An 11,328-nucleotide genomic window follows, 5' to 3' on the forward strand; every position below is an offset into this window, starting at 1 on the left:
ATAAGCAGCACCGTAGCCTCCCTGTTATCAAATAGAAAAACAAATACTCTAACATTTCTGTAGCCTATAATTATCACTAGGATTTATTATAAAGTAAAGCCACTTAACAATTCAGCTCAAACTAACTGTTTCTGGACAATCAAGTATGGCTTATATAAACAATTAAAACCTTACCAACATGTATTTATACTAATTACTAAGTACTCTGCATTTCGGATACTAATGTGCTGCCATCTTCAGGATATTCCTGGTAAAAGTTGGCAGGATTTGAGATTCGAACCTGGGTCTTTTGTTAGAATGTAAGATTATTATAGTTTATTTCAACAGTAAATAGAGTAATTCTGATGTTTTAAGTTTACGTTTTAATACTTAACAATTATTATGAATAAAACAAACAAGATCCATTACTTACAGAGTAGACAGGACCAGAAGGGATCCCTATATACCCCGCTTCCAATGCAACAAGAAGTCCGAGAATAACCAGCACCTGATAAAGTGAATCACATAAGATTAAGCATTTTAAATATACTATGTTTTCTTTTATTTAAAAACAACTTAGATCAACATCAGATAAAAGAGAATTAGAACCTTCTATTGAGTTATATTGAATAACTGACACATTAAAACTTAAAGTATAATATGGTTTCTGCCTTATTGATATTTATCTGATATTTTATTTTGTACCTCAATGTATAAGATACAAGACAACTTAGCTGAGATTTAAAAATGGGTTACTATACTTGCCTGAAACATTTTTCTCTGTCTTGAAGTGTTCTGATCAGAAACAGCAAGTATGAAGCTTTATATACCTGCATCGTAACAACGTTGTTCTCTGACGTCATTAGTCCTGACCAATAAAGACTCGTTTCCTTACGTTGTCGGCTGCCAACCTTATGGCTAAGAAAGCCTTGAAAAGTAAAAATATTTTAATTTCAATTAAGTGACAGTTGTATGGAAGAATGCCCTACTTATTCGACTGCAAGAACTACGAAAGAGATCGATATGGAAAAGAAACAAAACTTGAAGAAATTTTCTTAGAGAAAGAAAAATTTTACTGTTTCTCTCCTCTTAGCAAAAAACACGTTTCATATCTAACGTTTTTCAGAAACTTCAAACACAATGCTGAAAATCAGTAATATTTTGGATGCTGTGATCAGTCGACCATCAAGAACGAAGAAACAAAACAAAACATAAAACTACAGGAAATATTTGTATTATAAACCTAACATACCAAGTTAATAAAACTACAGGAAATATTTGTATTATAGACCTAAAATACCAAGTTAATAAAAACTACAGAAAATATTTGTATTATAAACCTAAAATACCAAGTTAATAAAACTACAGGAAATGTTTGTATTATAAACCTAAAATACCAAGTTAATAAAACTACAGCAAATATTTGTATTATAAACCTAAAATAACAAGTTCATAAAACTACAGGAAATATTTGTATTATAAACCTAAAATACCAAGTTAATAAAACTACAGGAAATGTTTGTATTATAAACCTAAAATACCAAGTTAATAAAACTACAGGAAATGTTTGTATTATAAACCTAAAATACCAAGTTAATAAAACTACAGGAAATATTTGTATTATAAACCTAAAATACCAAGTTAATAAAACTACAGGAAATATTTGTATTATAAATCTTGTAGCCATCTTGTATTTCAAATATTTAGATTAACTGGTATCGAACTTGTGAAACTCTGTACAGTGTCGTTTTTCTTTTGCACCTTCCGTAAGATCTGCTGAAGAACTGGATAATTATGTCAGACTACTGGCATATGGGGGAAGAAAATCTACTAATATTAATATACTTATTGAGTGTTTTTCATATTAATAACCAGTATCCAACATAGTGGTAGATAAGGTTTTGGTTTTGTTTTGAACCTAATGTCGTCATAAGTATTAGAGAAACTGAAAAGATAGTTGATTTTTTTCCAGTAAATTGTCCTTCATGTACAATCATATCGAATTTACCTGACAGAAAGAACATTCAAAATCCATAAAGTTTTGATCTTTCATACACACGGAAGCGAACTTTTTTTTTGTTTGTTAGTAGAAAAAGAACAAAATTAATTCTCTGTTTAAACATTTATTTCTAAGTTCGTATAATAAACTCAAATAACATTTGAACGCAACCGATTTCCGTAAACTTTTCATTAATGACACGTATGTTTAAAACTAAGGCACATGATTGACAATTGTTTTAACTATCTAACTGAAGACAGATTTGGGAGTCATTAAAGTTTGGAGACGGTTTGAATGAGAAGTGAAAGAAACCTTAAGTTTTAAAAATATTCGGCGCTTAATCTTTTTCTTTTGGAATACGAAAAGACCAAATGAATTTCTTGCAGATCCTACATTGTTTATCACAATCGAAGTTACATTTGTAGGTTTTTTTGTTATTTACACACAAGGGTTTAGAACTAAGTATATTTCTCAGGATAGAGAGCGGATCACGTGACGAATTGCCTAGCGGGCTTCGAAGGTTTATTTAACAAAATAAGTCCAATAATATAACTAAGGTTAGGGCCATTTTGGTGAAATTAGTATGATGCTGATTTTCAGGTGTGATAAATATTTGGGTCTTTGTCATTGATGAGAAAGACCCACCTTTTGAAAGTGATAAATATTTATCCTATTAAACGTTACAGAGAATTATGGGAGTGTGTTCAATGTGAGGGATTATGGGAGTGTGTTCAACCTCAGAGATTATGGGAGTGTGTTCAATGTGAGGGATTATGAGAGTATGTTCAACCTCAGAAAATTATGGGAGTGTGTTCAATGTGAGGGATTATGGGAATGTGTTCAACCTGTGGGATTATGGGAGTATGTTCAATATCTGGGATTATGAAGTGTGTTCAACCTGTGGGATTATGGGAATATGTTCAACCTGTGGGATTATGGGAGTGTGTTGAACCTCTGGGATTATGGGAGTGTGCTCAACCTGTGGGATTATGGAGTGTGTTCAACCTGTGGGATTATGGAGTGTGTTCAACTTGTGAGATTATGAGTGTGTTGAACCTGTGGGATTATGGGAGTGTGTTCAACCTGTGGGATTATGGAGTGTGTTCAACCTCTGGGATTATGGGAGTGTGTTGAACCTCTCGGATTATGGGAGTGTGTTCAACCTAAGAGATTATGAGTGTGTTGAACCTGTGGGATTATGAAGTGTGTTCAACCTAAGAGATTATGAGTGTGTTGAACCTGTGGGATTATGAAGTGTGTTCAACCTCTGGGATTATGTTCAACCTGTGGGATTATGGAGTGTGTTGAACCTCTGGGATTATTGAAGTGTGTTCAACTTCTGGGATTATGGGAGTGTGTTCAACCTGTGGGATTATGGGAGTGTGTTCAACCTCTGGGATTATGGATTATGTTCAACCTGTGGGATTATGGGAGTGTGTTCAACCTCTGGGATTATGTTCAACCTGTGGGATTATGGGATTGTGTTGAACTTGTGGGATTATGGGAGTGTGTTCAACCTCTGGGATTATGGGAGTGTGTTGAACCTGTGGGATTATGGGAGTGTGTTCAACCTCTGGGATTATGAAGTGTGTTCAACCTGTGGGATTATGGGAGTGTGTTGAACCTGTGGGATTATGGGAGTGTGTTGAACCTGTGGGATTATGGGAGTGTGTTCAACCTCTGGGATTATGAAGTGTGTTCAACCTCTGGGGTTATGAAGTGTGTTCAACCTGTGGGATTATGACAAAACTATCAACGTCACCATTTCTTCCCAAATTGTCCTTTTAGAGCAATCCAGCTTTCAACAGTCTCACTAAATGTCCACTAAAAATTTATCAAACCTGCCTTGTGCTTCGAAAATTGATGAAAAATAACGATACAATGTAATGGATTGAACTTTAGATAATTTAAGTACATCCTGACAACACTTGGGATATTGCGTTTGTCTTAGAAGTTTCTCGCAAACCTACTATATGCACAAAGCTGAATCGAATTTTGGACTAACAGACAAGAGAGAGAGAAAGTAGCTAGTCAACAGCATCCACCACCAACCCCTGGACTACCCTACTGAATAGTGGAATCTTACTGTCACTCTTATAGCCTCAAAATGTGGAGCACATTTTTTGTTTTCTTTTTCTTTCTACAGTAACTGGATTAGGAAATCTATTATGATCACAAGTGTTGTTTCTAGCTGCGTTATAAATGTGAGTGTCGAATCTCACTATTCTGTCAGACACGAGTAGCCCAAGAGTTGGCGGTGGGTAGTGTTGACTAACTACCATCTCTCTGGTCCATCATTTAAAAATTAAAGATGACTATGCGTAGTTAGCCGTTTGTGTAGCTTTACGCGAAATAAACATGAATTTATAACCACGAATACCTGGTTCATTTTTAAATCACTAGGTGGCGATAGTTATTGAAATTCAATAGAACATTACTTGTTTTGTTTGTTTGTTTTGAATTTCGCGCAAAGCTACACGAGGGCTATCTGCGCTAGCCGTCCCTAACTTAGCAGTGTAAGACTAGAGGGAAGGCAGCTAGTCACCACCACCCACCGCCAACTCTTGGGTTACTCTTTTACCAACGAAGAGTGGGATTGATCGTCACATATAACGACCCCACGGCTGAAAGGGCGAGAATGTTTGGTGGGACGGGGATTGCGAGTCGAGCGCCCTAACCACCTGGCCATGCCGGGCCCCTTCTTGTGTAGATAGATCACTATGTTTGGAATTGATATGAAAAGTACTTCTTGTGAAAGACAAATTTTACTGCCAATAACAATATAGAAAATTCGTCACTGTTGACGTGTGATATAAAATGTGATTTCCCGCGCTTTCAGACAAAACGTTTTAATGTGAAGCTCAGAAGAAAGTATAATACAGAAATAAATATATCAATTAAAGATAAGCTGGAAAGTTATATAGATGATCATTCTTTTATTGGAACCTAATTATCTAGATCCCTTCCTGGACTCGGTGATTAGGAACGTAATTATCAAGATCCCTTCCTGGACTCGGTAAATAGGAACCTAATTATCAAGATCCCTTCCTGGACTCGGTGATTAGGAACCTAGTTATCAAAATCCCTTCCTGAACTCGGCTGATTAGAAACGTAATTATCAATATCCCTTCCTGGATTCGGTAATTAGGAACCTAATTATCAAGATCCCTTCCTGGACTCTGTGATTAAAGAAATTTATCCTGACCACAAGTAACTTTAGTATACAGTTCCTGGTATTAAGTGTTACAATACGGTAATCTCAAAACGAAGTTTCACCGGTTTTTTAATCCTCTTTTAAAATATTGTCTGATCTTCTAATCAAAATGTAGGAATGAATGTGCGATGTTTATATAAAAGGTAGAGCTTGCAGAAATCGAATGGACCGAATTGAAACTCCAGAATTGTATTTAAAGTTTACTATTTGGTGCTTTGGACCTGAACGAACCTTATGTAACACTTGACATAAATGATCAGGCAAGTTTGTGTGTTTCTTGTTGTTAAGCACAAAGCTACACAATGGGCTATTTGTGCTGTGCACACCACGGGTATCGAAACCAGGTTTTTAGCGATATGAATCCTCAGACTTACAAGTGAGCCGTTACGAACTTTGAACTGTTGACCATAATGACGAAGTTCCTATAAAGGTACTCTTATTTGAATTGCAGGTTTGACTATCACACTTATAACGCCTACAGAGATGAAAGTATAAGAGGCATTTCGTTGACATGAATATAGAACCTTCGGATCAGCAGCTCGGCACGCTAACCAACTTCCTTAATTGGCTGTTGTATAAAGGTCACGATTTGTATGGCATTAAGGTGGTTTCGAAAACAAAAAAATCTACGATATATGGGATTACTTTTCTAGACAATAGGTTTTATTCATACATGTTGTCGAGTTACAATATCTGGATCAGTATTAATGGAACACTAAAAGATTATTAACAGAGAAGAGATAAACCGAACAACAAAGAATTGGCACTTTAAAGAAACACTAACAGAAGAATAAGTCAGATGCTAGATAAGTTTTATATTACACATATTCATCAATAATCGGTCAAATTAGAAAACAATCTACTCCCAAGGACCGCCAGATGGAACAACAACTATTTTATGATGACCACCAACAGAACCTCCGTATCCATAGGGCTTACTAGGCGGGTAGTAAGGAGGGGGAACAGGGGCGGATGACTGGAAGGTCACGTCAGCAGGGTTATCACTCTTGGTACCAGGTTCGTTAGTGTAGACGTGAGCTCTGAAACCTTCTGGACCAGCAGTGTACTGGACTTTCCTCTGGCGTCCATCTGCATCAGACAGCTTGTAAGAACCGCTCACCCGACCGGATCCATCTCCAGATTCCTGGCGTGCGCTAAGCCCACCAATAGCAGGAGCGACATAACCAAACGAGTAAGGTGTTGGAATGGAAGGGTATACTGGTTGCTGGCCGTAACCTCCCTTTGAGGAAATAAAAAGTTTTAGCTTCCAAATTCTTAAGATAACATAATCTTTTGCTAGAGAATTTGAACGGTTTTTCTTGTTATAACTGTATCAGTCCAAGTCAATATCTATGTATATATATATATATATTCTGTTATATTAGCAAGACTCATATAAATCATCTTCGTAGTTTTACATCGCTGAAATATATCAAATACTTTCGGTAACATATAATTAATGTAATTAAGAATGTAAAACTTTCTTATAAAGATGTGTGAAAGAAAACTAACATTCTCGTATAGAATTAATTTGTTATAAAATATGTATTAGCCATTACTGCGTGAATAGGAATCCCGCTGCCATAACCCCCTCCTCCTCCTCCTCCAATGAATCCCGCTTGAGCTGCAGCAAGAAGTCCTAAAACTGACAAGACCTGAGGGAAAAAAAAATACATTTTTAAACATTCACAGAAATGTAACGTTTATCTACTCCAATAGAAAACTGGTTTTTGTTTTTTTTCATATAATATTCAGCGTAGGTTAAATATGTGTAGCTTTGCATTCTCGTTTTCTCTAAAGTTTTACTACCAAATTAGTAAAAAAATAAAATAAACGTGCGTGGCGCCATCTGGTGGATACTTTTAAATACCTTAACTCCACGTTGTTTGAAAGACGTGGATGGCAAAAAAGCATAACCATGAAGGGTTTTGCAAAAGTTTTACTACCAAATTTGTTAAATTAGTATTAAAAAAGTGCATGGCTCCATCTGGTGGCTACTTTAAAAACATTTACTCCACTTTGTTTGAAAGACAAGGATGACAAAAAGGCATAACCAAGAATGTTTTGCAAAAGTTTTACTACCAAATTTGTTAAATTAGTATTAAAAAATGCATGGCTCCATCTGGTGGCTACTTTAAAAACATTTACTCCACTTTGTTTGAAAGACAAGGATGACAAAAAGGCATAACCAAGAATGTTTTTACAAACGGAAATATTATTATCGAGATACTTGAAAGCTCCTTCTTCAATACTGTCCGATAGTGAAACGTTTCTAATTTACTACACGATAATTATTAGGCCTCAGACTACGATAATGCTATGATCGGCACACACTATTAGCATCAGTTAATGTGTTTGTAATAATCTAAGTCCCAGATCTGTTCAAAAGCTACGTTTTGTGCAAACAAAATCATCACTCTTAAACCTAAACCTTTGAAGAAATTTTTTATTTCCAAAAGGAAGAATTAGTGTATGAACGAAGAGAGAGAAACGTGTTATATAGTTACCTGAATCATTGTCACTGACTGAGGTGTCCTGATGAAGACAAAGGGAGTTTGTTAAGAGAAGTTCTAAAGTTGAATATGATTCCTGCTAGAACTAAGAAGGCTTTTATAGCAAGCAAGACCAGTATTTTCTTTGACGTCATTAATCGTTAACCAATAGCATATAAGATAAACGTTGATAGTCAAATGTCAATCATGTATTATTTTCATGTTCTAAAAAAACAAAGGCCACAGATTCTTCAGGCTGAGGCTCAATTTCTGTGATCTACTTTCTGGGCTATTGCCGCCAGCATCATTGCCTGGGCTATAGCCTTGGGCTTACACATCACTTTTTTCTGCTTGGGTGAAAAAAAGTGCCCTAATTTTAAGTTTTTGGTGCTGAACGGATTGCTAAAGATAATTAAAAGTCATCATGTTCGTAAACTTTAGAAAGTAAAGTGGTTAGAACAGATACAAAAAATCAAATTATACTCAGATTTTTCAACCCCTATTTGGTAACGAAGACAAAGGTTCACCTCATGCTTGAGCCATGAATAATCGGAAGTTGAACAAAGAGGTTTCTCTGTCTGTGAGAAAATGGTCCAACCTTTCACATTTGTATCGTAAATATATCAACAATTCAACTAAAATAGTGTTTTATGTTAGAGAGCTGACGGTCATTGGCCAGTAATTATTGTATATCTTTTAAAGAAGGCAGTTTCACATTAATTATTTTCCAGCCTTCACTAAACAAGTTTTTGCAAGTTAGTAAATTCGGCATTGTACATAAGAAGCCAGATGTAGTCGAGTGGTTAGCGTTCTGGGCTGCGGATCAAAGGTCCAAGCTTCGAGCAGCGATATGCCGCTGAACAAGCTCCTAACTTACTGCTATGGTTATCAAACCTCACTATTCAGTTAACGGTATAGGTAGCAGGTTATGACGACTCTTTGACCTCCTGTTGTCAGCAGTGACGACTATGACTGAACCTTAGAAGACCCTGATCAGGCCGTTTAGTTTATGAGTTGATTCCCTGTTGTCAGCAGTGATGACTATGGCTGAACCTTAGAAGACCCTGATCAGGCCGTTTAGTTTATGGGTTGATTGAAAACAATAAATATTACCTATTTAAGGTACTCACTAGAGACTGGATTTTACAAAATACGTTATTGTAAAAGTAAAACATTTAATAAATGTATTTTTACATTATTCTGACAAATCCGGTTATTAACTATAAAACCTAAATTTTAACAATAAAACATTGTACTTTTTTATTAAGTTTGTATATTTGTTTTAGAGCTAAGTCATATTGTGATATATGCTGTATCTAAAGCGGGAGTCCAGCCCCGGATTTTAGCATTGTAAGTCCGTAAACTTATCGCTGTCCCACCGGGTGACTCTTTTAATAAGTGTAAACGACATTTGAAATACATTTAAGTAATTTACTATTAGAGAGACACCTAGCGTTCAACTTTTAGCAAAACATTTCACAACTGTTGTACATTAAGAGATTATGTTTTACTTTCGTATTTAATTAGTTTGTTAAGAAATAAAGGGCCTTAATAAGTATCGTCCATAATTATTCCAAAAAGTTTTGTAAAACACGTGCACCTTAACAGAAACAAACCAGTACTCTTTTCATATATCATACTTCACAGACGGCATGTTTTCCTCTCTTCACTAATCTGTACTATAACAGAATGATAATTATAAAGTACCAGCGCATTTTTAAGACAATGAATATTAGTTCTGTCATTAAATATAAAATATGGTTAGTTGAAATTAGTCCAGAACTACAGAGTATGTGTGTTTCTTTGATTGTTTTGAATTTCGCGCTAAGCTACACGAGGGCTTTCTGCGTTAGCCGTCCCTAATCTAGCATTGTAAGACTAGAGGGAAGACAGCTAGTCATCACCACCCACCGCCAACTCTTTTACCAACGAATAGTAGGATTGATCGTCACATTATAACGCCCCCGCGGCTGAAAGGGCGAACATGTTTGGTGGGGCGGGGATTTGAACCCGCGACCCTCAGATTGCGAGTCGAGCGCTCTAACCACCTGGCCATGCCGGGCCCTACAGAGTATAACGCTAGTCTCTTGAGCTACGCATGCGCAAGTTGGTTCTGTTGTGATATCATGTGATTTTTATCTAAAACTTTGTGTGCTTCTTTTGTTTTGACGCAAAAGGTACACAAAGGTCTATTGGAGCCTTGTCCACCACGAGGAATCTAACACGGGATTTTAGTTATTAGGAAAAAAATCTCTTACCTTACTAAAGCTGAATATGCCTAAATCTTCTAGCGATAATTACAATATGTTTATAAAATATGTCCCATATTTAAAATATCTTAAAATTGTTTAGTACAGGATAAGTTCTCTACAAAAATCATACAATCAGTAGTAACATTCTTACAGTAGTTCAGCAACAGTAGTGGTTCAGTAGTAACATTCTTACAGTAGTTCAGCAACAGAAGTGGTTCAGTAGTAACACTCTTACAGTAGTTCAGCAACAGTAGTGGTTCAGTAGTAACATTCTTACAGTAGTTCAGCAACAGTAGTGGTTCAGTAGTAACATTCTTACAGTAGTTCAGACAACAGTAGTGGTTCAGTAGTGTAAGAATGTTACTACTGAATCGATACTGTTACTGAACTACTGTAAAAGTGTTACTACTGTAAGAGTGTTACTACTGAACCACTACTGTTACTGAACTACTGTAAGAGTGTTACTACTGGATCACTACTGTTGCTAAACTACAGTAACAATGTTACTACTGAACAACTACTGTTACTGAACTACTGTAAGAGTGTTACTACTGAACCACTACTGTTGCTGAACTACTGTAAGAATGTTACTACTGAACCACTACTGTTGCTGAACTACTGTAAGAATGTTACTACTGAACCACTACTGTTGCTGAACTACTGTAAGAGTGTTACTACTGGATCACTACTGTTGTTGAACTACTGTAAGAGTGTTACTACTGAATCACTACTGTTGCTGAACTACTGTAAGAATGTTACTACTGAACCACTACTGTAAGAATGTTAGTAGTAACATTCTTACAGTAGTTCAGTAACAGTAGTAACACTCTTTCAGTAGTAACATTCTTACAGTAGTTCAGTAACAGTAGTAAAACTCTTTCAGTAGTTCAGTAACAGTAGTAAAACTATTTCAGTAGTAACATTCTTACAGTAGTTCAGCAACAGTAGTGATCCAGTTGTAACATTCTTACAGTAGTTTAGTAACAGAAGTGATCCAGTAGTAACATTCTTACAGTAGTTTAGCAACAGTAGTGGTTCAGTAGTGACATTCTTACAGTAGTTCAGTAACAGTAGTGATTCAGTAGTAACATTCTTACAGTAGTTCAACAACAACAGTTGTGATTCAGTAGTAACGCTTACAGCAGTTCAGTAGTAACACTCTGACAGTAGTTCAGTAGCAGCACTCTTACAGTAGTTCAGTAACAACACTCTGACAGTAGTGATTCAGTAGCAACACTTACAGTAGTGGTTCAGTAGCAGCACTTACAGTTGTGGTTCAGTAGCAGCACTCTTACAGTAGTTCAGTAACAACACTTCGACAGTAGTGATTCGGTAGCAACACTTATAGTAGTTCAGTAACAACACTTCGACAGTAGTTCAGTAACAACACTC

At 36.1% G+C, this 11,328-nt stretch overlaps 1 protein-coding gene across 2 annotated transcripts; it reads right to left on the bottom strand.

Annotated features, from left to right (window-relative positions):
• Window positions 1–5,828: 5,828 nt before the first annotated feature.
• Window positions 5,829–7,723, bottom strand: LOC106476505 (cuticle protein 10.9-like). Of its 2 annotated transcripts, none has more exons than XM_013937162.2 (3): window positions 7,700–7,723; window positions 6,752–6,847; window positions 5,829–6,432 (listed from the first exon to the last, which is right to left on the bottom strand). In XM_013937162.2, exons 1-3 carry the CDS (start codon window positions 7,706–7,708, stop codon window positions 6,052–6,054), a joined length of 486 nt encoding a protein of 161 aa, XP_013792616.1. In that variant the 5' UTR covers window positions 7,709–7,723; the 3' UTR covers window positions 5,829–6,051. The 2 variants fall into 2 exon arrangements, with proteins under 2 accessions (XP_013792616.1, XP_022236064.1); XM_022380356.1 differs by having other exon boundaries at window positions 5,829–6,428; window positions 6,753–6,847; window positions 7,700–7,719.
• Window positions 7,724–11,328: the final 3,605 nt, after the last annotated feature.

The sequence above is a fragment of the Limulus polyphemus genome, unplaced genomic scaffold, assembly GCF_000517525.1.
Source record: "Limulus polyphemus unplaced genomic scaffold, Limulus_polyphemus-2.1.2 Scaffold10747, whole genome shotgun sequence".
In the NCBI taxonomy this organism is placed as follows: Eukaryota; Metazoa; Arthropoda; class Merostomata; order Xiphosura; family Limulidae; genus Limulus; species Limulus polyphemus.

Bases quoted from the DNA above. Each gene is read 5' to 3' on its own strand.
- LOC106476505 (XM_013937162.2), bottom strand. The intron at 6,433-6,751 runs GTAATGGCTAAT...ATTTCCTCAAAG, and splicing joins GCGGGATTCCTATTCACGCA to GGAGGTTACGGCCAGCAACC.